General features: G+C 40.9%; 1 protein-coding gene across 3 annotated transcripts in view; it reads left to right on the top strand.

Moving 5' to 3' along the window:
- Nucleotides 1–27,476, top strand: part of LOC140729194 (coiled-coil domain-containing protein 171-like) — a 417,526-nt gene that overhangs the window by 77,214 nt on the left and 312,836 nt on the right. For all 3 annotated transcript variants that reach the window (XM_073048682.1, XM_073048685.1, XM_073048684.1), the window contains exon 11: nt 17,498–17,604. In XM_073048682.1, the coding sequence (XP_072904783.1) occupies nt 17,498–17,604 (107 nt within the window). The remainder of the gene's footprint in view (nt 1–17,497; nt 17,605–27,476) is intronic.

Here is a 27,476-nt window from a genome sequence, read left to right as displayed (position 1 = left end):
GAACCAGATGTCTTTTTCTGTTACCTGAGCCAAAATACTGTAGTTTCTCAAGCAACTTGGTTGTTACCAACTCAGGTTATTTCAGACAACAATGCTATTGTACTATCCCAGATAATAATATGAGTGGTTGCTGTATGTACGGTATTGAAAACATGTTACAAAATTAGCTTGTGTTGCTTAGTTGTTTACTATTTTTGTGTTTATATTTAATGTCCAAATATTCCATTAAAATTACATGCAAATATTTTTTAAGTGCCTTTTACAGCTAAAGAAGGTACAGAAAAATGAACAAGGATTTTTCTGGTATCAGAGGGCTCGAGTTACAAGGAGAGACTTGGTGGTCAAAGATGGTTTTCCCTGAAACAAAGGAGACTGAAGGGTGACCTTACAGAGTTTTATAAAATAATGAGAGACATAGATGAAGTGGATGGTCACAGTCATTTTCTCATTTACTCCAGACCTTTAGTTCTCTAATTCAGGAAGCTTTTCAATGTCAATAAGGGCAAACAAAATGTGTTTAATATCTGTGCCATTTCCTAATCTGCAATAAAAAGTATTTATTTTCATCTATAGATGAACTACAATGGCTTAAACTGATGTTTTCCTTTTTGCTGAAAAAAATCCTGCAGACTGCTTTGAAGTTCTTTGCTGGTATACTTTGGTACTTAACTTTGTATCCTCTTTTTTTGCCTTAATAGGGTATATATTATTTGTAAACTATTTCTTTAAAAGTTATCTATAGCTGAAATTTATCCTTTCAGTTCCTTTTGAGCCATGCTGCCCAGCAATCCCTGATTTAACTCTAGCCTAATTTAGGAGAGTGTGGAAGAGGTGTACCAGGATGTTGCCTGAATTAAGAGGGCATATGCTATAATGAGAGCTTGGACAACATGGATTGTTTATTCTGGAGTGGCAGAGGTAGAGTGAAGACTTGATTGAAGTATGAAAGATTATGAAAGGCATAGATAGAGTGGAAAAATGGTATCTTTCCCGCAGGGTCAAATTGTCTCATACTAGAAGGTGTACATTTAAGGTGAGAAAGGGTAAGTTTAAAGAAGATAACATAGGCCTATTTTTTTTTTTTAAAACAGTGAGTGGTAGTTACCTGGAAAATGCTGCTGGGGATGGTAGTGGCGACAAATACGATTATGGCATTTAAGTGGCTCTTAAAAAGGCACATGGATGTGCAGAGAATGGAGGAATATGTACACTGTGTAGGCAGAAGGGATTTATTTTGTTTGGCATAGCATTGTGGGTAGAAGAGCCTGTTCCTTTGCTGTATTGTTCTATGTTCTATAGACATTGCAAGGGTAAAAAGATCCTGATGGAGTTTATATTCAGGCCTCCGACCAGGCAGGATTGAGGAAGCAGGGAGTCTGCACAAGGTTGTAGGACAGATTAGGAGAATGAGCAAGGTATTGGCAGATGGAATAAAGTGTCAGAATCAGAATTATGTTTATTATCCCTGACGTGTTGTGAAATTTGTTATTTTGCAGCAGCAGTACACTGCAAGATGAAATATTGTAAATTATAATGTAAATTAAAAAGGTAACTGCAAGTACTGCAAAATGAAAGCAAAAATAGGTAGTGTTCATGTGTTCATTGTCCATTCAGAAATCTGATGGCAGGGGTATGAAGCTCCAGAATCAGGTTTAATCTCACTGGCAAATGTGAAATTTGTTGTTATGTGGCAGCAGTGCATTACAGTACATAATAAAAACTGCAAATTACAGTATGAAGTATACATATTAAAATGTTAAATTAAATAAGTAGTGAAAAAAGAGAAAAAAAGTAGTGAGGTAGTGTCCATGGGTTCAATGTACATTCAGAAATATGATGGCAGAAGAGAAGAAGCTATTCCTGAATCATTGAATGTGTGCCTTCAGTCTTCTGTACCTCCTCCCTGATGGTAGCCATGATGAACTTATCAAAACACTTTATCACAGTGGATATGAGTGCAACTGGATGATAGTGAACCCACTTACCCTGCCCTTCTTGGGCACCAGTATAACTGATCCCTTTTTGAAGAAAGTGGGAATCTGCAACTAAAGTAGTAAGAGATTGACGACGTCCTTGAACACTCTAGCCAATTGTTTGGCCCAGCTTTTCAGTGCCCTACCAGGTACACCATCAGGGTCTGAAGCCTTGTGAGGGTTCACCCTCTTCAAAGATGTTCTGGCAACTGCCTCTGTGATAGGGTTCATAAGGAAGTGTATGCTCATCCATTTTAGTGAAGGAATAAAGCCACAGACTATTTTCTAAATGAGCGAATTCAGAAATTGCAAGTGCAAAGGGATTTGGGGTTTGGTGTAGTATTCCCAAAAGGTTAATTTGCAGATTGAATCGACAGGCATTGATTTCCAGAGCATCAGAATATAAAAGCAAAGATATAATGCTGAGGCTTTATAAGACACCAGATAAACCAAATTTGGGGGATTGTCAGCAGTTGGGGACCCAATATAAGACCACAAGACATCAGAACATAATTAGGCCATTCAGCTGATTGAGTCTGCTCCACCATTCCATCATGGATGATATATTATCCCTCTCAACCCTCTTCTCCAGCTGTCTTCCCGTAGCCGTTTATGCTCTTAGTAATCAAAAACCTACCAACCTCCGCTTTAAATACACTCAGTGGCCACTTTATTAATTAACTCCCATACCTAATAAAGTGGCCACTGTGTGGATAGTCATAGTCTTCTGCTGCTATAGTCCATCCACTTCATGGTTCAACATGTAGTCTGTTCACAGATGCTCTCTGCACACCATTGTTGTAGCACACAGTTATTTGAGTTACTGTCAACGTCCTGTTATTCTTGTAAACTCTAGAGACTGCTTGTGTGAAAATTCCAGGAAATCAGCAGTTTCTGAGATACTCAAACCACCCCATCTGGCACCAATGATCATTCAACAGTCACTTAGATCACATTTCTTCCCCATTCTTATGTTTAGTCTGAACAACAACTGAACCCCTTGACCACACCTGCATGCTTTTATGCATTGAATTGCTGCCACATGATTGGCTGGTGGACCTAATGAAGTGGCTGCTGAATGTATACCAAATAACTTGGCCTCCAGAGCCATCTGTAGTAATGAATTCCACAGATTCACCACCCCCTGGCTAAAGAAATTCCTCCTCATCTGTTCTAAAGGGATGTTCCTCTATTCTGATGCTATGCTTTGTGGTTCGAGACTCCCTCACAATAGGAAAAATCCTCAAATATGAAAAATAGGAATCCCCTCATCACTACTGCACTCCTCTTCTGCCCCTTCCCTTCCGAGCCTCAGAGGCAGATTCAGTGCTAGGGACGCAGTTGCAATGGCTTTCCCCTGGTAGGCTCTCTCCCCCCCCCCCCCCCCCCCCCCGCCCAACAGTATCCAGAGGAAAATATTATTGAGGAAAATGGTGCACTGCGCAATTAACGCAGCTCCCTGCCTCTTGCAACTTAACAGTGACTACCTCCCTGTAGCTCCTATCACCACCTCATTCAGGTCATCCAGCTTCAGCTCCATTTCCCTAACACAGTTTGTAAGGAGCTGCTGCTCGATGCACATCATGCAGATATAAAGTTATCAGGGAGACTAGAGGTCACCTATAGTTCTCACATCTCATGGGAAGAACATTCCACCATCCCTGTGCCCATTCTCAGCACACTAGCTATGTAGTAATAGACAAAGAACAAAATCAAACTTGCTAGAAACTTAGAGCCTTTGCCTCTTCTAGCGTAAGCCTCTTGAGCCAAAGGCTGACCACTCTAATGTGCTGTATCTCCAAATAAATAAATAGTGTTTATTCTAAGCTTCAGGCGAGAACGGAATTTCATTCTCCCTGGTGTATATGACAAAAACCTATTTTGAAATGTAACATAGATTAATGGAAATAAGAGAGCAGGTGGTGTGAAGCATAAAGAAGGAGGGAGCAATGGAGATCAAATATTTAGAGGCAATTCTAACAGAAACTACTATAGGAACCAACTGGTTTTGGGTAAAAGAAAAGGGAGGATGGTAATTGCAGAAACTGGGAGGACTGATGAGATGAAAGTTGTGGAAAGAATTAAACGTTCATAAGGAATTGGTGCAGGGCACAGTGTTCCATGTTATGGAATTTCACGTCATGTGCCGGTGATAATAAACTGATTTGGATTCTGATTCATTGCAACTTCTCCTGGAGCAGGGTGTCACCTGTACAAGAGAGAAACGTTGCACTCTGCAGAGTCTTCAAGTCACTGAGCTCTACAGCACAGAAGTAGGCCTTTCGTTGCATCTAGAACGTGCCAGAATTAACCTGCTTGCATTAACTATACCAGCTGTAAATTTGTATACCTATATCAAATCTCTCTCTCCTTTACTAAGGAAATAAAGTCCTAATCTATTCAACCTTTCCCTAAAACTCAGGTCCTCATGTCCTAGCAGCATCTTTGTAATTTTTTTCTGTACTCATTCAATCCTACTGATCTTTCCTGTAGGTGGATGACCAGAACTGTACATAATACTCCAAATTTGTGCCTTGTCCTACCTTAACGTCCTACCTCCTGTACACAGTACTTTTATTTATAAAGGATAATGTTCCAAAAGCTGTTTATGACCTTTATTGATCTCTACTCCCTGATCCCTCTGTTCTATCGCACTCCTCAGTGCCCTACCATTCACTGTGTAAATCTTACCCTAGTTTGTCCTCCCAAAGTGCAAGACCATACACTTGTCTGCATTAAATTTTATCTCCCATTTTTCAGCCTGTTTTCCCAGCTGGTCCCAGCTTTGATATTCATTACCAGTCTTGGTTCTTTATTAGCTTCCCATGCAGAACTTGGTCAAAAGCCTTGCTAAAGTTCATGTGGACAACATCCATTCCCTTTCCTGGTAACCTCCTCAAAAAATGAGTGGGAGGGATAAAGTTCAAGGGATATGTACGGGGCAACTTTTTGTACAGGAATGGTGGGTGGAGGCAAATACAGCAGAGCTGTTTAAGTGGCTCTTAAGTAGGCACATGAATGTGCAGAGAGTTGAGGGATATGGTCATTGTATTGGCAAGAGGGACTAGTTCAGTTAGACATTTAATTGCCAGTTTAATTAGTTCGTACAAACATTGTAGACTGAAGAGCCTGTTTCTGTCCTGTACTGTTATGTTCTGTTCCAATCTATAGGTAAATGGAATGGAGTCTTGAGGAATACAAGACATTACTTATTTATTAAGAGATGCATTATGAAAGAGACCTTTCTAACCTTTGAGCCGCAACACCTAGCAACCCCCATTTTAACCCTAGCCTAATCATGGGACGATTTACAATGACCAAGTAACTTTGGACTGTGGGAGGAAACCAGAGCACCCGGAGAAAACCCACTCATTCCACGGGAAGAACATACGAACTCTTCACAGAATACGCCAGGATTGATTTCCAACCCTCCCGAGTTGTAATAGTGTCGCGCTAACTGTTGCACTACCATGGTGCCCTAGACTTGCTGGATTCCAGTTGCCTAAACCTGACACATGCTTTTTCTTGTCCCCCATGATAAAACCTGCAATATCCTTTCTCATCAAAGGTTTCCTGGAATTGCCATCTTTGCTGTGCATCCATAGTGGAATGTGCTGGATGTAGGAGAAAATTTAAAGAAGTTTGGAGGGGAATATAGGGCCGTGAAATATCCTTGGCAAATAAGATAAAGTATCCAGAACATTTTATAAAGAGCTTGAGGTTAGCCGCATAAAATGTCGGTGCCCTTAGAGACCAAAGGGTGATTCATTTGTGGAGCCAAGGGATGCAGGCAGAAGTTCTAAGTGAATACTTCTCATCTGTATTCACCAAGCTGGACATAAAAGTTGGTGTGTTCAAGTTAGGGTTTGTTGAGGTCTGCAGCATGTCAGTATTAAGAATGTGCAGGAGCTAGATAAAGGATCCTATAAGGGCTGATAAATCATAGGGGCCAGATGAGATCAATTTCAGGTTGCTATCGAAAACAAGAGATTTTGATGAAAGAGAGGGAAGTATGGGCGAGGGAGTTGGGGAGGTGGAGTTGTATTATGAATCAGGGACAAGGTCACAGCTGCACTAAGTCATCCACTGAGTCAATATGAGTAGAACTCAAAAATAAAAAAAGAAAGTGAAACCACTCTGATGGGATTGTACTGCAGCACCCCCTCCCCAATATCCACTGGGTCGTTGAGGAGCAGAAGTGCAGGCAGTTTAGGGAAAGGTGCAGAATCAACAGTGTTATTGTAGTAAAGGACTTCATCCTCTCCAACATAGATTGAGACCCCTTTAGTGTAAGGAGCAGAATTTGTTAAATGCATCCAAGAGGGTTTTCTAAATCAGTATGCAGATAGTCGTACTATACTGGACCTACTATTGAGTAATGCACTTTCCCAGGTGACTGACCTTTCAATGGAGAACATTTATGAAACACAAGTCCTTAAATTTTAAGATAGATATAAATAAGGGAGGAGAGAAATACTTTGAGGCAAGGCAGACTACAAAAGTAATAGGCAGCAACAGTATTACAGTGGACTAACGGGAGATACAGAGGTATGAGAGAGGAGCTGGGCAAAGTTGATTGAAAGGGGACACTAGCAGAAATGATGGCAGAACAGCAATGGCTGGAGTTTCTGGGAACAATTTGGAAAGCGTAGTATAGATAGATCCCAAAGATAAAGTAATATTCTAAAGGGAGGATGTGGCAACCATGGCTGACAAGGGAAGTCAAAGACAGCATCAAAGCAAAAGTGAGGGCTTACAATATAGTAAAAATTAATGGGAAGTTCGAGGATTGGGAAGCTTTTAAAAACCAACAGAAGGCAACTAAAAAGCCTAAGGAAAGAAAAGATGAAATATGAGTTAAGCTAGCCAATAATATAAAAGGGGATACCAACAGTTTTTAAATATAGAAAGTGTAAAAGAAATGTAAGAGTAGATATCGGACCACTGGAAAATGATGCTGAAGAGGTAGTAATGGGGACAAAGAAATGGACGAACTTAATAAGAATTTTCCATCAGTCTTCACTGTGGTGGACACTGGCAGTATGCCAGAAATTTGAGAGTGTCAGATGGCAGAAGTGAGCGTACTTGCTATTACTAAGGAGAAAGTGTTTAGGAAGCTGAGAGGTCTAAAGGCAGATAAGACAACCGGATCAGATGGACTACATGCCAGCGTTCTGAAAGAGGTAGCTGAAAAGAATATGGAGACATTAGTAATGATCTTTCAAGAATCACTAGATTCAAAGGTTCATTTTACTATCAAAGTATGTATGCAGAATACAACTCTGAGATTTGTTTTCTCCTGACAGCAATAAAATACAGAAACCAATAGAAGTAGTTGAAAGAAAGACATCAATCCGCACAAAAAGAGAAAGAAACAAAAACTCGCAAACACCAATCCCCCCCATACAAAAATTAACAGATTAACCAAACCCCTATCTCGAAAATCAGCAATAAGAAAGAATGAGCGAGAACACAAAAATTCTGGAATGTTTTTGGAGGACTGGAAATTGTAAATGTCACTCCCCCCGCCCCCCCAGAAGGAAAATTATGGCCCAGTAGTTGAGAGGGTGTTGGATGAGATTTTAGGGTATTTGGAGGCACATGCTAAAATAGGTGAGAGTCAGCATGGTTTCCTTAAGGGGAAATCTTGCTGGATAAATCTGTTGGAACTCTGAGAGAAATAAAAGGCAAGACAGCCTCAGAAGAGAGGGATGTCCACTTAGAACAGAGATGAGGAGGAATTCCTGTAGCCAGAGTAGAATTCATTGCCACAGACTGAAATCACTTGGTCACTGGGGGCTGTGGGGGTTTGTGAAGGTCTCTCTGTGTTTTGATGGTCAAAGCGAGCATAACAGGCATTGAGCTCATCTGGGAGTGAAACCTTGTTGTCACCTGAGTCGCTTGGTTTTACTTTTAGGAGGTGATGATAACCTGTGATTTTATGTTCAGTCTGGAATTGCCACTTTGCACGTGAGATGGCTTTCCAGAGGTCATACCTGGACCTCTTGTATTTTACTTGGTTGCCAGATCTGAACACTGCTGATTTGACCCTCAGCAGATTGCAGATGTTATGGTTTATCAGGGGTTCTGTTTGGGGAAACCTTTGAATGATTTCGTGGGGACATAATTGTCTACAAATGTTTTTATATACAATCGTGGTGTTCGTTCAGATCTTCTAAGTTTTTGAACACTGTCTAGTCCACTGATTTGAAGCAATCCTGTGGCCACTCCTGTGCCTCCCACAATCACCTCTTTGTTGACTCTACCAAAGCAATCCCTCATCTCCCTCCAATACATCAGTCTTGCCGTTTGGGTCCTCAATCTTGTTCTCCAGTAACAGTACATTTGCAAATAAGATACTGGGTGGAGGAAGTTTTAATGTGGCTTGGAATCCTCTCTGTCTTCCCTCCTTTTGGCCATGGTGATGTAACTTCGTCCTCTTAAAGGTGCAGTACTTGCGTTCTTGAGAGTTAAGATCACCGGGTCCTTCAGAAGATTGTGAATTCATTACTTTGTTAAGATGGTTCAAAAGTACATTACTTAAAGGAAAATTACACATTGCAGATTGCAGAAAGAGTAGTTCAGAAGAAGTATATATAGAAGTTTTATAATCTGCCTGTAAAGCATCTCTGTGTTTCTCCAATGCCATCTTGCCAACACATGACCACACATTTCACTGTACTGTGTTCCATCTGCCAGTCTTTGCCCATTCTGCTAATCTGTACAAGCCCTTCAGTAGATTCTCTGCTTCCTCAGAAGACCTTTGACAAGGTGCTGCACATGAGGCTGCTTATCAAGATGAGGCCATGGTATTACAGGAAAAATACTAGCATGGATAGAGCATTGGTTGATTGGCAGGAGGCAAAGAGTGTAAATGAAAGCATTTTCTGATCGGCTGCCAGTGGTGTTCTGCTGGGGTCAGTGTTGGGACCGCTTCTTTATTATGTTGTATGTCAATGATTTGGATAATGGAATTGATGGTTTTGTATCCAATTTTGCGGATGATAAGAAGGTAAGTGGAGGGGCAGGTAGTTTTGAGGAAGCAGGTAGGCTGCAGGAGGACTTTAGGAGAATGGTCAAAAGTGGCAGATGGAATACAGTGCTGGGAAGTGTTTGGTCATGCACTTTGTTAAAATGAATAAAAGCATAGTCTCTTATAAATGGGGAGAAAATTCAAAATTTGAAGTGCAAAGGGATTTGGGAGTCCTTATGGTTAATTTGTGGGTTCAGTTAGTGGTAAGGAGGGAATTTCAAGAGGACTAGAATACAAGAGCAAGGATTGTAATACTGAGGTTTATAAGGCACAGGTGAGGCTTCAATTGGAGTATTGAGCCCCTTAATTAGGAAAGGATGTGCTGACATTGGAGAGGTTTCAAAGGAGGTTCATGAAAATAATTTTGGGAATGAAAGCTTATCATATGGAGAGCGGTTGATGGCTCAGCCTCTACTTGTTTGAGCTTAAAAGAATGAGGGGGCATCTCATTGAAACATATTGAATATTGAATGAATGTGGAGAGGATGTTTCTTGTAGTGGGGGAGGCTAAGACTAGAATAGAGATGAGGAAAAACTTCTTTAGCCAGTGGGTGGTGGTGTGTGAAATTCATTCCCACGATCAGCTTTTGAGGCCAGGTTGTTGGGCATCCGTGCTAATTCCTTTCCTGCAGTACCATGGGCTCTTATCATGCTTGGCGGCTTCGTGTATGGTACTTTGTCACAGGCTTTCTGAAAGTCCAAGTAAACGGCATCCACTGACTCTACTCTGTGTATTGTGCTTATTATTTCCTCAAAGATGTTCAGCAGATTTGTTGGGCAAGATTTCCTTTTTAAGGACACTATGCTGACTTTGACCTTTTTTTTTTACCATGTTCCTCCTAAGTACCCTGAAACTAGTCTGGACGTCCATCTGTTCTGAGGTTGTGCTGTCTGGTCCTATTCTGCCCCACTGTAGGAAATAACCTTAATATTGCACTCCAGCATCTTGGCAACCACTAAAGTTAGGCTCAATGGTGGCACTATTTCAATGCAAGAAGTATCATGGGAAATATAGGGGAACACTTTTCATCTAGTGATCACAATGCCATTTGCTTCAAAATAAATGTGGAAACTGATAGGTCTGGTCTGCAGGTTCAGATTGTAAATTGGGGAATGGTTCAGAAAGGATCTGGCAAGTGCGGATTGGGACAGGCTGTTTTCTGGCAAAGGTGTACTTGGTAAGTGGGAGGCCTTCAAAAGTGAAATGTTGAGAGTACAAAGCTTGTATGTGCCTGTTGGAATACAAGATAAAGATAAGTTTACAGAACCTTGGTTTTCAAGAGATATTGAGGCCCTGGTTAAGGACAAAAAGGAGGTGCATAGCAGGTATAGGCAGGTGGGAAGAAAAATGAGGTGCTTATGGAGCACAAGTGCAAGAGAACACTTAAGAAATAAATGAGGAGGGCTAAAAGAAGGCATGAGATTGCCCTAGCATACAAGGTGAAGGAGAATTCTAAGAGATTCTACAGATGTGTTTAGAGCAAAAAGGATTGCAAGGGATGAAATTGGTCCTCTGGAAGTTCAGAATGGTAATCCATTCTTGGAGCCATTTACTCAGGAGACGATCACAGTCTATAGAAGTGAGGCAAAGCAGCATTGACTTCACAGATCACAGAGGAAGAGGTGCTTGCAAATCAGGATGGATAAATCCACAGGCCCTGAGAAGGTGTTCCCTCGGACCCTGTAGGAGGCAAGTGCAGAAATTGCAGGGGCCCTAACAGATATTTAAATCATCCTTTGCAACGGGTGAGGTACCAGAGGATTGGAGGACAGCCAATGTTGATCCACTTTAGAGAAAGGCTCTAAAAATAAACCAGGAAATTATTGGCAAGTAGTGGGCAAGTTATTGGAAGGTATTCTACAGGACTGGATATATAACTACTTGCATAGGCATGGACTGTTTATGGATAGTCAGCAAGGCTTTGTACATGGTTGGTCATGTCTAACCAATCTCGTAGAGTATTTTGAGGAAGTTACCAGGAAAGTTGATGAAGGCAAGGAGCTGGCCAAACTGAAGCATTATGCCCACATTTCAGGACTGCCCAGTTGCACCACTTCTCGCAGCCTGTACATACCCTCCATGTTGAGCAGTGATCTACCCATCCACCGATCACTTTATGGTGCATGTGTAATGTTGAAGCAGCTTCACAAGTTTGGTGAGTGAGACAGAAAATGCTGACTGCAAATAAGTATATTAATCATTTCGTTACAAACAGTAAAAATTCGACCAAACATTTAAGTCCCCCCACGTTATACAAACTACAAAACTAAATATTCAACATACAGATGCTTAGTGCGTTTGCATAAAGCATGTTTCCTGATGAAGGGTTTGGCCTGAAATGTTGACTGTTTACTCTTTTCCATAGATGCTGCCTGGCTTTCTGAGTTCCTCCAGCAGTTTGTGTTTTATGCTGTAGGCTCCAGCATCTGCAGCCTCTCGTGTCTCCTACCTATATTCAATATAGGTATGCAAAATTATGAGTGGCCTAGGTAGGGTAAATGTAAGCAGGTTTATTCCACAGAGAGTGGGAGTACAACTAGAGGTTATGGGTTAAGGGTGAAATTCATTTGTGTCATGGAGGGAATCAGTGAGGATGGAATTCAGAAACAGAAAGGAAGTGATCAGTCTTGGGAGTAACATATAGGTATCCCTAATAGCGTAAGAGACACTGAGGAACAAATCAGGAGGCAGATTTTGGAAAGGTGCAAAAACAACAGGGTTGTTGTCATGAGGACTTCAGCTTTCCTGGGGCAGAATTTGTTAGGGGTGTTCAGGAAGGATTCCTGACACAGGCTAACTAGAGGAGAGGCCATACTGGATCTGGAACTAGGCAGTGAACCAGGTTAAGTGTCAGATCTCTAGTTGGGTAAACATTTTGGAGACGATGACAGCAATTTCCTGACCTTTACTATTGCCTTGCAGAGGGATAGGAGCAGACAGTATTTAATTGGGGGAGGGGATCTATGATGCTATTAGGCAGGAACTTGGGAGCATAAATTGGGAATGGATGTACTTGGAAATGCACAATAGAAATATGGAGATTGTTTACGGAACACTTGCATGATGTTCTGGATAGATTTATCCCATTGATGTGGTGAAAGAAGCTGACTTATGATTTAGGAAGCCAGGATCATATACTAACCCTCACTAATTTTTATAGATGCACCATAGAAAGCATTCTTCTAGGGTGCATCACAACCTGGTATGGAAGTTGTCCTGTCTAAGACCGGAAGAAGCTACGGAAGATCGTGAACACAGCCCAGCACATCACACAAACCAATCTTCCATCCTTGGACTCACTTTACATCGCATGCTGTCGGAGCAGTGCTGCCAGGATAATCAAGAACATGACCCACTTAGCCAACACACTCTTTGTCCCTCATCCCTCTGGGAGAAGGTTCAGGAGCTTGAAGACTCATATGGCCAGATTTGGGAACAGCTTCTTTCCAACTGTGATAAGACTGCTGAACAGATCCTGACCCGGATCTGGGCGGTACCTTCCAAATATCCGGACCTGACTTGCACTACCTTACTTTCCCTTTTCTTTTTTTTATTATGATTTATAATTTAAATTTTTATTATATTTACTATTGATTTGTACTCCAGGGAGTGCGAAGCGCAGAATCAAATATCGCTGTGATGATTGTACGCTCTAGTATAAATTGTTTGGCGACAATAAAGTAAATGAATAGACTTAAGAGAGCTAGAAGGGTGCATGAGACGGCCATGGCAAGTAGAATTAAGGTAAACCCAATGGGTTCTACACATGCGGATGACTAGAGTTGAGGATAGGATCAATTGGTTTGAAGAGGAAAAGTTGGAGGTGGTTGAAGAGGTCCTTAATGAACACTTTGCTTCATTATTCAGCAGTGAGAGGGACCTTGATGTTTATGAGGTCAGGGTGAAGCAACAGGCTGATAATTCAAAGTTCTAAGTAAGTTCATTATCAAAGTACATATATGTCACCATATACTACTTGAGATTCACTTCCTTGCAGATATTCACAGTAGAACAAAGATGTATAATACAATCAATGAAAAACTATGCACAAGGACGGACAAGCAACCAACATGTACAATAAGACAAACCGAACAAATGCAAAATAAAATAACTTGTAATGATAAATATTACTGAGAACATGCTGTAGATTGTAGAATCCTTGAAAGTCACTTAAAGGACTCTACAACCTCTGTTCTCAGGTTGTGGAATCAGTTCAGTATGGAGGTGAGTGAGGTTCACTGTGCTTCAGGAGCCTGCTCCTGTTAGAGTTGGGCTGAAGGTTCCTGTCCCTCCTTCCCGATGGCAGCAACAAGAAGAGAGCATAGCCTGGATGGTAGGGATCCTTGATGATGGATACTGCCTTCTTGTTCTGGGACCCCTGCTCTTTGTGAAAGGATGAGTTAAATACAAGAATGTTGGTGGAGTTGTAGATCATGGAGAAGGTTGCTGTAAGTTACAACAGGGCTTTGGCAGGATGCAGAGCAGGGTTGAGAAGTGGCAAATGGAGTTCAACCCAGAAAAGTATGAAGTCATTCTCTTTAGGAGGTTAAATTTGAAGACAGAGGCTGAATACAGGGTTAATGGCTGGGTTCTTAGCTGTGTGGAAGAAGAGGGGGATCTTGGGGTTTACATCTGTAGATCCCTTAAAGTTGTGTAATTATATGGGGTTTTTGGTAGGGGAGGCATTTGATGTGTTGGACTTCATTAGTTAGGGAATTAAGTTCAAACGCCTTGAGGTAATGTTGCAGCTCTGTAAAATTCTGGTTAGACCACACTTGGAATATTGTGTTCAGTTTTGTCACCTCATTATAGGAGGGATGTGGAAGCTTTGGGAACTGTGCACCAGAGATTTAGAAGGATGATACTTGGATTGGAGATCATATCTTGTGAGGATAGGTTGAGTGAGTACTTTGGAATAAAGGAGGATGAGAGGTGACTTGATAGAGATGTACAAGATACTAAGAGGCATAGATAGTGTGATTTTTTTTCTCCCCCCTCGGTGAAAATGGCTAATATGAGGGGGCATAATTTTAAGATGATTTGAGGAAAGTATAGGGGCAGATGTCAGAGATAAGTATTTTTACAGTGTGGTGGGTGTGTGAAACATCCTGCTGGGGTGGTGGTCGAGGCAAATGCATTAGGGCATTTAAGAAATTCTTAGATAAAACACATGGATGATAGAAAATTGAGGGCTATAAAGGAAGGAAGGGTTAGATTGATATTAGAATAGGTTGGAAAATCAGCACATCACCTTGGGCAAAGGGCCTATGCTCTGTGTTCTACTGTATTGATATCCATTTGCCACTTCTTAGCCCACCTTGCTAAGTGACCAGTGTTCTCCCTGTAATTTACAATAACCTTCACTATCAATAACTCCTCCTAATTTTGTGTCATCTACAAATATACTGATCAAGCCTTATGGATTCACATGCAAGTCATCGATATAACTAACAAGTAACAAGGGCCTCCACACCAACACCTCCGTAGTCACCATCCTCCATTCTGAGGTATAATTGTCAACCACCACCTCTGCTTCCTACCTCTGAGCCAATTTTCAACTCAGCTGACTAGTTCTCCCTGAACCCTGTGATAGCTGACCTTCCAGACCAGTGTGCCTGGGCCTAATCAAAGGCCTCACTAATGTTCAAATAGACTACATCCATTGTCCTATCCTCCTCTAGCCTTTTGGATTTTTATTCAAAAAATTCTAAAAGATTTCTCAAACACGACTTCCTACAAACAAAGCCATCTTAATTTCTGCTCATCAGATTCTGTCTATCCAAATGTTGGCTGATCATGACACACAGATTCCCCTCTAGTCTAGCTCCTTCCCCACTACTGGTGTCAGGCTGACTGGCCTGTTGTTTCCCAGCTTAACCTTGCTGCACTTCTTGAGCACCAGAACGACTTTAGCCACTAAGATGTTATTTCCTAAGGAGAAAGACATGGTACTTGAAAAACTCAGGGATAAGGAAGGTGAGATTCTAAACCATCTAAGAATTGAGATTCTAAACCATCTAAGAATTGAGAAGGAGATGATGTTGACTATGTTGGAACATGAGCCTGATGTCCCAGAGCCTAATGAGATATACCCGAAGCTGGTGTGGAAGGAGAGGATAGAGATTGGAGGGACCAGATAGATTCTTACATCTTTGCTGGCCACAAATGTCACAGATAGCTGGAGGATAGCATGTTATCTTTACTTCCTTCAAGAAGAGGAGTAGGGATAAACCAGTAACAAAAGAGCACAAGAATTTCTAAAAAGAAAAATTCTATGGGACAGGATTGGAAAGGCAGGATTTGATTAAGGATGGTCATTACAGCTTTGTTCATGGTAGATCCTATCTGATTTATTTTAAAAGTAGTAGTTAAGTATAACGTACTCCTGATTAAGGCATTTCAGGTAATGGAAATTCAATCTAATGGAATTCACAACTCATGACCAAAGTTTTTTTGGGATATTGAATAAAAATTCACTCCTGTAGAATTTATGCAAGAAGAGATAACCAGACTGCAATGTGAAAGAAACAACACATTTGTCAATTTTTGTCAACTTTCATGTTATAGAAAATTGTGATATGGACAGTTTTCTAGGAATGTAAACCTTCTGCCAATGTGTGCTGCTAATTTTTGAGGTCAGTGTTGTAGATACTGTCTACAAGTACTCTAATAAGTCCTTTTACAAAATTCTGTGTGCTCAACTGATCCAAAATGTTAGGAGCTATGAGATCCAAGACACTTGAGGAGACGGTGGTGGTGGTTTTGATTGGTACATTGTGACCAGCTGTATACCATGAATAATAGTACTGAGACCATTGATGTTTGTGATTTGCATCGATTACTTAGATCTGAATGTAAGAGATATTAACAAGTTTTGAGTTGATACAGACATTGGTGGTCAAATAATGTTTGGATATACATTATGAATAGTAGAGTTCTGCAGATTGTTGATGAACAGAAGGACTTTAGAGTATAATTTCATAAATTCCTGAAATGCCAACACTAGTGGATAGAGTGGTATAGGCATCAATGGGATACTTGCCTTCATCAGCATAGTGAGGGAATCAGAAAATTAGTTTTATTTCATACTTTAATTTATGCTAAAGATGGTATTTTGATGACTGTCAGAACAGAGCGAATGGCAACAGTTGATCAGACCCTGCATAGCGCTGATTCGTTACAATGCGGTTATTCAATTCTTTATTGAAATTCACTCTTTAAAAAAAACACAACTTCAAGAGCAACCATCATCACAGTAAATATTCAATCAGCCAATGAGAATACTTTATAACACAAAGTACACTGTAGATGCTGTGGTCAAATCAACACGTACAAAAGCTGGATGAACTCAGCAAGTCGGGCAGCATCCGTTGAAATGAGCAGTCAATGGCTCGTTGAAATGGCTGGAGTTCATCCAGCTTTTGTACGTGTTGAGAATACGTTATATACACTTTGAGCCACTCATAGCCAATCACGTATTAGTTCATGCTCTGCGTGTGTAAAGGTTCTTGCTCCCTCACCAGTTTTCACCCGTAATGTCTGGAAAATGGCCTGCAACTTCCAGGGAGGCTAGTTATCTAAGACGTCTAGGAAAAGCATCAGCATGGATGTGAAACTGCAAGTGATATGGTGTGAGCATTTTAATAAATGGTGATGTTGAAGTTACTGCATTCTCATCGTGAGAGTCTTAATAACGAAGAGCAGAACAATGCATCATGGTGAATCTGAGGACACAGATGGAGAAGAGGAAATGTCGGTAAGAAACATCACCACTATTCAAATTCCTCAGCACTAGCCATGATCACACAAATCATGGACCAGTTCATCGATAGTGACCCCGACTGGGAGTGAAGCAAGAAGGCAAAGAGGTGTTCTCGACATGATTTTCTGCTATTGAGAACTGCTTCATGAGAGGAAACTTAAGAAAAGATGGTCAAATCTTGATGCCTACTTGAAAAAGCCGAAGTTAGAGGAGGACCCACACTCTGGTCCCCTCTCTGAGATGTAACCACCACCCACTTCCCTCCACTGCTGCTGTGATGTGTGGCTGCTCCAATGAAGAACAGGTTAAGCCTATTTGTGTATTTGTCACTCCTCGAATTACTGTATAAACATAAAATAATATGTCTCAGGTTTGATTTTTTTAAAATCAGGCACACATGTCCATTTACATAATGTTATAATGACCCTGCATAACGCTTCACCTCAGAGGAACACATCTTCAGTGTTAAGCAGGGTCTAACATACAAGGCTTTTAGTAGTTGATAGTTGTCCAAATATTGTTGTACTACAAATGCTGAATAATTTGTCACTATTCAAAGTATGTAGTATTTGCCAATTATGTAAACCTATATAAATACATATTGATTTAGTTTGTAAATTGTTAACATTTTGTGGATTTGGATGATTAGCTATTTTCTGGCTGAGTTGTTTTTTTAAATTGTGTGATAATGCCTGAAGACTTAATTTTTTCGTTCTTCCCTCTTCTAGTCGATCAAAGGGACAAAGAGAAAAGGTTAAGCCCCTCTGTTGTCCTTGAAAATTTGAGACAAACGTTGACAGATTACCAGAGCAAACTGGAGGACTCGTCTAATGAGGTAACACTTGCATTGTTTTGGTGCTTAAGATACAGCCCTTGGTCTGCAGCAGTAAATGTGCTGTTCACTTATTATAAAGGTCATGGAAAATTGCAGTCCAGCATTCTCTGGTGTATGAGGAAACAATATAAAATGCAACCAGAATGCAATGCAAGAAAGGGCATACCATATTTTAGTGCCACATGATCATTTCAGACTACCTTTTATAAACCTGTTAAATGTTGTTCTCCTGCTTTTGCTTGACAAAGAGCAAAGATTTTTTTGATCTTGCTTGCATATTTATCGATTTGCCTGTGGAGTGACAAACAGACCACCAGAGAAGTTGTATTCTCCAGAAATGACACTCGTTTATTAACCTGTTCACCTCTGCAGAAACTGTGGATCAGACAAATCATTGCAGTGATTTTTATCTGTAACTGTTCTGCAAATTAGAATTTAAAAGATTTTCCTACATTTCAAAGGGCGTTGAATACGATGGAAATACTTTGAGCAGCTTTTTAAAAACCTTTTTCATGCCTCTGTATTTGGAATGTGCAGTTGTATTATAAATATTTTACAAAAATATCTGCTGAGTCTGAAATAAGGAAGTGAAAATGTAACAAGGAACATGATGAATTGTTACTTAGACAAATGTCACATGATCCCCAGCAGTATAGAGGGATTGATGTAGCAAGCTCTGGCTCCAAAAGATTCTTAGTTGTGAAACTGTGCCAGATGTAACAGAGTGGAGCCAGGGAGGGCTGCTCGAGTTGAAAGCAAAAAGGAATAGTGTGACAGAAAGAAGAATGAACTGTCAGGAAAAATAAATTGCAAGCTGTGGACTCTTAACTCAGAACCTGCCTTGGGACATGCAAGTACAGTGACATGTGACTGACCCTACAGTTGTCACAGTGTGCCAAAGGCTGGTTCACAGCCATACAAGGAATTGGAGGGTACTGCCTGTCAGCTACTACTGTGGTAGATGTTTCAAATTGTAATTTTCTGCCTTCCTACTCAGGCTCATTTTAACTTTCAATGATTCTGTGAAATTAAGGATTTTAGTTTGGTGGTCATTTAACACCCATATTTAATGTTCTTTCCAATTGTAGTCAATTTCCCTGCATCATTTAGTCAGCTGAACCAATTATAAATTCAATCACATTTCTTTGAGTGCTTACTTTATTGTCGATATCATACTGTCGTCATAATACAACTCCAGCCAAATTTTATTTTGTTAAATATAATGAAATGTCTGTCAGTCAAAGCCTTGCACGCTTTTCGTAAATGCATTGGTGGAGGACGTCAGAAAGGTAAGTCTATTGTTGAGTAATAACAGCAATTGGAGTGATTCATGGCCATTGTTGCACAGCTTTTTGACACAATTCCAACGTAATCAGCAGGATAGGAAGCTCACAGGCAGGAATTATACTTATTCCGAAGAGGAAGAAGCAATTAATCATAGAAATATAGGTTAGCAATCCATGCAGATTAAACCCCTTAAACAAGTGGTTCTGCTGTGGACGTTTCTTGGCTTTTTAAGACTTTACAGTAGATGTCTTTATGATTCCATCCATGATCGTGGCATGTTAACAGGTTGTGGTTTTCTGCACCTTTGGCTCTCTTGATAGTAATGTTAATTCTCAGATAATTCTCCACTTTGTGATGGTCAAAACAATGGCTTGTGTCATCCGACCTGTGGATTGGCAGATCAGTATTTATTCTGTTTTCCAAATTAAAGATAGCTGGATTGGTGGACTCTAATGCAAATCAATAAGCAGTGCATTATCTCTGTCCACCAGAGAAAGCAGGATCTCCCAGTGGCCACACATTTTAATTCCATGTCCCATTCCCATTCTGATATGTCTATCCATGGCCTCCCTTACTGTCAAGATGAAGCCACACTCAAGTTGGAGGAACAACACCTTATATACTGTTTGGGTAGCCTCCAACCTGATGGCATGAACATTGACTTCTCTAACTTCTGTTAATGCCCTTCCTCCCTTTCTTACCCCATCCCTGATTTAGTTATTTCCCCCCCCTTTATTTTTCTCTCTCTGCCCATCACTCTTTGCCTGTTCCTCTTCTGGTGCTCTTCTCCCCCGTTCTTTCTCCCTAGGCCTCCCGTCCCATGATCCTTTCCCTTCTCCAGCTCTGTATCCCTTTTGCCAATCATCTTCCAGCTCTTGGCTTCACCCCACCCCCTTCGGTCTTCTCCTATCATTTCAGATTCCCCCTCCCCCTCCTACTTTCAAATCTCTTACCATCTTTTATTTCAGTCAGTCCTGACAAAGGCTCTCAACAGTGCTTCTTCCTATAGATGCTGCCTGGCCTACTGCATTTCGTGTGTGTTGAGTGCATTATCTGGTGGCTAGTACTAGAGAGATATGTGAATATGCAGGGAATGAGGGCCAGGAAGAATATGGGTCATGTACAGGCAGAAGAGATTTAGTTTAATTAAGCATCTGGTTGGTGTGGTGAAGGCCCTGTGGCCCTGTTCCTGTGCTGTACTGTTCTGTGTTCTTTATAAGCTTACAGAATGCTGGAGAAACTCAGCGGCTCAGGCAGCATCTATGGCAGGAAATGGATAGTCAATATTCTGGATCAAGACCCTTCATCAGGACTGGAAAGAAGTGTGGGGGGGGGGTGACTATTAGAAAAAGATTGAGGATGGAGTGGAGCAAGAGCAGGTGGGTGATAGATGAATCCATTTGAGGGTGGGGAGATAAGTAGGTGGGAGGGCAAATTGAAAATGATGCAAGAAGCTGGGAGGTGATAGGTGGAAGTGACCAGGGCTGAAGGTGATGGAAACTGATAGAAGTCAGTGGATCATGGAATGAAGGGAAAGAGATAAGGAGCAGGAAGGAATGTGTGGATGATGGGCAGATTGAAGAGGTGGTTAGGGGAATTAGAAATGGGGTGAAGGGGCTGGTGGGATAAGTGAAAACAAAAGAGATACAGAGGGGAGTGGTTACTGTAAGTTAGAGAAATTCATGTTCATGCTGTAAAGCTTGGAAACTACCAAGGCTGAATATGAGGAATGATTCCTCTAATCTGCATCTACTCTCAACTTTGCAGCAGAGGAAGACTTTATTATACATGGCAGTGTGGGAATGGGAAATAGAATTAAAGTGGTTAGCCATTAGAAGATCCTTGCTATTGCAGTGGACAGAACAATGATGTGTTACGATATGGCAACAATGAATATAGAATTGAGACAGTTTTTTTTCTATAAACAAATAAAACATTTATTAAACACTGCTCAAATAAAAAAAACCAAAAGTAAACAAACGACTAACTTAACCAGAAGTCAGCTGCTATATGGCAGCTCGAACAGTTCTTAAAACGAGAAATGCGAACACAGTTCTTAAAAGTAGAAATGCAAAAGTCCAAATGATTTACACAGTCACTTAGGAGAGACTTTCCTAGAAGTAACAAATTCTTCGATGACATGCCATTACTGCTGATCCCAGCCAAAATATGCCTTGCCCGAAGGATTTACGATGAAGGAAATAAAACGGCTTAAAGGCACTGACCTTTCCTTGGCGAATAACTCACTGCCCCAGTCCTTTCTGCTCTTACAGCAGGGACTATCGTGGGTGCAGATTACCAATTCCTTCCGAATGAGGATCAAATGAAGTCGAAAATGTTTTACCGCCAACAGCCCAACTTTTCTCGATCCTTCAGCTTCCCGAACTTCGATAATTCTTCACTCTGGACTTTAACTGGTAGCGTTTTTCAGAACTGCCGACACAACGATTCTTACAGTAGAAATTCAAACTCCACTTTAAAAAGGAAACTGCGTCATGAAATCAAATACGCAGCAGAACGAAGTCACTGACGAAATGAACTGACCTGCGTCACAGCGATGCGTGCTCCTTTTATACCCTGTTGAAAGAGGCCATCACATGACCTGTCACTGGTGGGAAAATTACATCACTCCACCATCACAAGACCATTACATCATGCTCAGCAGAGCCTCAATTACATCATGGTCATGTGACAGTCACAAGATACCCACAAGTACATAACAGGTGTTTGTTGATAGGCTATCCGAATTTGCCTCAGGTCTCACTGATGTAGAAGAGGCTTCACCAGGTGCACTGGATGCAGTAAAAGATCAATCAATTCACTTGAAAAGGACAATCTCACCTGAAAGGGCTATTTATGGCTCTAAATGGTGGTGAGGGAGGAGGAGAAGAGGGGCGTGTGTAATACCATGTAGCTGCATGGATAAGTGCCTGGAGTGTGATTAGTGAGGTGGAATGAGTGGATAAGGGAGTCGTAGAGAGGCCAATATCTGCAGAAAGCAGGGAAGGGAGGGTGTGCCTAGTCATGGGATTGTTCTAGGTAGAGCTTTTCTCTTTTGAAGTGGAGGAGGATGGGAGGTGATTTGATACAAGATAAGGGTAAGAGACTATTTTCAAATTGGAGAGCAAATTCAGAAATCAGACATGCGAAGGGACAGAGGAGTCCTTGTACAGGATTCCCTAAATATTAATTTGCAGGTTGAATCAGCGATGAAGGCAAATACAATGTTAGTATTAATTTTGAGTGGACTAGAACATAAAAAGCAACTCTGTAATGCTGAGACTTTATAAGGCTTTGGCAGTTGGAGTATTATGAGCAGTTTTGGGCCCCTGTTCCAGAAAGGTTATGCTGGTCCAGGGGTGGTTCATGAGGATGATCCCAAGAATGAAAGGGTTAATGTACGAGGAGTGTTTGATGCCTTCAGGCTTGTATTTGCTGGAGTTTTAGAAGAATTGGTGGGGGGGTGGAAGAGAAGGGGGGATCTTACTGAAACACTATAGAATATTGAAAGGCCTAGATAGTGTGGAAATGGAAAGGATGTTTACGATCACAGAACACAACCTTAGTATACGAGAAAAGCTCTTCAGAACAGAGATGAGGAGGAATTTCTTTAGCTAAAGTTTGGTGAATTGGTGGAATACATTGCAACAGATGGCCATGGAGGCCAAGTCATTGGATATGTTTAAAGTGGAGATTGAGAGGTTCTTGGTCAGGAAGGGTGTTAAAACTTATAGGGAGGAAGCAGGAAAATGGAGTTCAGAAGGATAATAGATCAGGTATGCTTTAATAGCGAGCAGACCCAATGGGCCAAATGGGCCTAATTCTGCTCTTAGGTCTTTTCCTCTTAGTGTTGATACTGGTGTCTGTTCCAAAATCCTGTGTACAAACTGCAGCCACTTAAAATATACCCCTTGAGTGTGTTTTAAGGATGACTATGAATATACGTGACACACAGATCTGTCCTGAACTATTCACTAAGTGGCAGGGATACACCTTTGACAATAGGTTAATAGCAAGAACATCCATTGATAGTCTTTCTCTATGTAGTGTGAATGGGACCGAAAATGTCCCACACCCAATGATAGGTTTCACTAACCACAAAGTGTCAGTTGGCACGTGGGAGATTCTGAAGTCAGCTGGAAGAAGGTTCTACTGTTTGATAAAACCAAAATTAAGCTTTTTGCCCATTGGACTAAATGCAATGTTTGGCGTAAACACATCATCAAAGAGACACTATCGCTACCATGAAGCATGGGGGTGGCTGCATCATGCTGTAGGGATGCTTCACTGCAGCAGGCACTGGAAAGCTTGTGAAGATAGACCGTAAAATGAATAGTTTTTTCAACAGAGGCTTTCTCCTTGGCACTCTCCCATAAAGCTGCGACTGGTTAAGCACCCAGGTAACAGTTGTATGCACAGTCTCTGCCATCAGCCACGGAAGCTTGTAACTCCTCCAAAATTGTCAGAGGTCTCTGGGGGTCTTCCTCACTCATCCCCTTCTTGCACAGTCACTCAGTTTTTGAAGATGGCCTGCTGTCGGCAGATTTACAGCTGTGCCATATTCTTAAAATTTCTTGATGATTGACTTAACCATACTCCAAGGAATATTCAGTGACTTAGAAATTTTCTTGCATCTATCTCCTAATGTGTGCTTTTCAATAACTTATTCACGGAGTTGCTTGGAGTGTTCTTTTGTCTTCATGGTGTAGTTTTTGCCAGGATACTGACTCACCCGGTTGGACCTTCCAGATACAGGTGTATTTTTACTACAGTCAATTGTAACACCCTGACTGCACACAGGTGATCTCCATTTAACTAATTATGTGACTTCTGAAACCAGTTGGCTGCACCGGTGATGATTTGGTGTGTCAAATTAAAGGGGGTGAATACTTATGCAGTCAATTATTTTATATTTTATATTGGTAATTAATTTAGATCACTCTGTAAAGATCTGTTTTCACTTTGACATGTAATAGCTGTTTTTTGTTGCTCAGTGTCAAAAAAAAGCCAAATTAAATCCATTGTGATTCAATGTTGTAAAACAATAAAACATGAAAGCTTCCAAGGGGGGTGAATACTTTTTATAGGCACTGTAGTTGATGACACAGTACCTCGCAACTCATGGATCATGGGAAGAGTGGTTCGAGCCTTTCCTGACAGAAGAGGATTTGTGTGGCAGGTGTGCATGAAGACCCAGACCAGTTGTCTGTATAGGCCCGTAACCAAGATCTGGCTTCAAAGTGAGGTAGAGGTTTGAGAAGCTACAGCTGCAGCTTTGTAAGTTCCACATACTCTGGTTGTTTGACTTCATGTCATTGACTTGACTTACTGGTTTGTCAGAGAGTGGTGGTAAAGATCACTCTGTGCTAGTAACCTCTGGCCTAGATGACTTACATGATTTGGTTTAAAGAATAAAGAAGATTTTTGCATAAATGTTAAAATATATTGATAATATGTGAATGTTTATCCTTGAAGATTTCATGTCTCCTAATTTTGTAATATGTAATTGTAATTGTTATAGTGTTATAATAATTAGGGGCTGGGATGTACGAGTCACTTATTTATTTATTTTCTGCCTGTATTGTATTTGTGTTGCACATCCTCACTCTAGGTTGAGGTAATTTGTCATATGGGTTTGTCACACGGGTTTGGGTGAAAGTAGAAATAAATGAATACAATTACCTGTTCACCTGCGTGGTGGCATAGAGAGAGGCCAAGTAGATAGCGTATATTTTTTGTCACTCATCATTGTTTGAATTTGATCCAATTATGCTCATCTAATTGTTTTACATGAATTACAAAAGGGTCGATTGATTTTATTGTTGGCTTGTAATAAAGGATTGAACTTACTTTTTTGACTTAGAATTCAGTTAGTTAGAGACGTGTCATACTGCGTGATACTCCCTCACTTAGCCTCTCGGCAACTTTTAGTTGCTTTTCAAGTAGTCACTACATTTTTAGTTGGTCGACCATCAGTGTACTACTTCACTAGTGTGAATAAATAATTGTATTTGATGAATGAAGTGTATTGCTATCACCGACCCTGGATTGGGTCATTAATCTGATTACAGTATTTGATTGATGACAGTTTGTTGAGTTTGTCCTGTAATTAGCGTACAAATCTAAAATTTAGTTTGGCGATGGTTTAGCTGTGAACAGTGAAATTGTTTTCTTGAAAGCAATAACTTAGGATAGATCTTTTCAATAGGATTTAACTGTTTTATATATGAACATATCTTTCAGAATTGGGCAGATAAAACAACACTAATAGTATGGATAGATGCATATTTGGAATGTTACTGTGTTTTCTGCTTTGAACTTGTGAAGATTTAAGGGATAGGTTTTTGGAATGGAATATGTATTGTTTTATATTTCCTGATAGTCTGGGCAGTTTCCCATAGAATTTATGCCAGCTGTCAGAGCAATCCTATGAATCCCATTCTCTCCTTATTTTTTGGTAATAATCTCAAATGTCCATAAACTTCTATCCTCTTCCTCCCGATTGTCTCTTTAGCTATCTTAGCTATGGATAATTTTTAATACCAGTTAATCGAACAACCACAACCCTCAACTTATCTCTTTGTCTTAGCCATCCACCCCCACCCTCTGCTACTTAAACCTTTAAAAAATTGCCTATCTCAATGAATGGTCTTTTTACTTGAAACATTAGCTTCTTTTCTCTTTCCACAGATGTCGCATGACCTACTGACTGTTTCCAGTATTTTTGTTTTAGTTTGAGACTTCTAGCATCTGTAGTTTTTGTGTTTACTGTTGTATTTTCTACCAGCTGTCTCCTAGGCCTGCCAACCTTGAAGCTCTCCTCCCATCTCCGGCATGATTTCTGTATGTCGCTTTTACCATGCTCACCCTCAGTAATTGCTGTTTTCTTCCTGTCTTTGATAAATAGTCTTTACAGTAACATCTTTCTTAGGAAATGCCTTTGACTCCAATTCATTCATATATGGAATCCCACTGAAACTCCACGCTTCACAATTAGGACACACTGGGAACAAACAAGTACTGTATGTACAAACTATCCAGCATTTTTGTCACATCATGAAATGCATGCTTGCCCTTGACCACTCTCGACAACAATGCTTATGTGCTACGTCAAAGCTGTTGTGGTCTGTTTAAGTTTATTAATTGTTTGTTTCAGTTTATTAATTGTCTGTCTCAAAAGTTCCTTGTAATGCTCCAGCTTTGCACAGCTCACTTGTACTTCTTGCCTAAGATTCACAAATCAACTTTCTACTCTTGTGCAATGAAACTTCAGTTCTTTCTATGTTGGCTCCATCTTTTTGCTACTGGTCCGATTCTTTCCCTTGTACATTTGTGATACATCTGATGCATCCTGGCACTTTAACAGTTTTTAGTTTCAACCTCTTCCTTTGTATCATGGATGTACAGTACATTGGAAGGATCGAAGGGTTTATGTGAACTGAGTTCCTCTCAACCAACTTGGTCATTCTCTTGGCTGAACTCGTCTTCATAATTAAACTAACTATTAACTACACTCTCTGTTGCATGGTGTCCATTGTGTGGCCTCCGTCGGTCATGGGTACTACGCCTCTGGTAGTCACTGGGAATGGCTTCTTCGGGGCGCAAGCCAGGGCAGAGTTGATATGGAGATCCGTCTGTTGCCCATGCAGTGGAACCCCCCTCCATGCTGATGACAGGTCCAAAGGAACGACGAAAGTCGATACAGTTTGGTGCCAGCAGCATCACAGGAGTTGCCGTGGTAACTGCTGGGTACAGCAGTCAAATGCCTTCAGGACTCTGACTCCAGATTTTTTCTCGGGGTTTACTCCCAAAGCTTTTCCTGTGAGCGGGTATAGCCGCAAGGCAGTGGAGGTTTGAAATCGGAGCTTTCCCTCTCCTAGATGAGCTACCATCCATGGTTAACGAGCCCCATCTGCCCGGAGCCAGTGGCCCGCCATTGGCCCTTCTCCTGTCAGTGAGAACAGCTCTGCCGGGCATAAGAACTATGCCATACGTGAAGGCCAGAAGTTGGACTTGGTTGTCAGAGGCTGTTTGAGACGCTCGCCATGAAGAGCATTTGTTTAGCAGTGGGAGCTCATCCCTACTACCACCCTTTGGCTATGACTACCCTTGGAGCCATGGTGTCCATTATGTCTCATAAAAAAGATGATCTTCCTTTCAGCCCTCCTTTCCAACAGATCGATGATTTAATTGGTGCTACTTCCTGCGCTCATACAGAGTTTGAAATTTTCATTACATTTGCTGTCAATTTCTAAACTACTCCCACCTTTCTGCTTTACCTCTGACCCTTCACCTTCCAGAACTTTCTATCTTTACATGCATTAGGGTTAGGGTTGATACAGAGGTAAAGAAAATACAGGTCCACAATCCCTTATCCGAAATTCTGAAATCCAGAAAGCTCTGAAAACCGAAGATTTTTTCACCAACAGCTGAAGTCACTCAGGTGTGACGTGGCAGCACTAGCAGAGGCTGCCAGACATCAGTTGTGGCTCAGCGCTCATACTGGTTACACGTACATTTGCTGTTCACTGATATTTTGTGTTCACTGTTGACTTTGTGTTTAATTTCACTGTGAAAATGTCAAA

This window comes from Hemitrygon akajei, chromosome 6 (assembly GCF_048418815.1).
Source record: "Hemitrygon akajei chromosome 6, sHemAka1.3, whole genome shotgun sequence".
NCBI classification, from domain to species: Eukaryota; Metazoa; Chordata; class Chondrichthyes; order Myliobatiformes; family Dasyatidae; genus Hemitrygon; species Hemitrygon akajei.
Note: the sequence above shows the minus strand (reverse complement) of the source record. Positions and strands in the feature narration are given on the sequence as shown.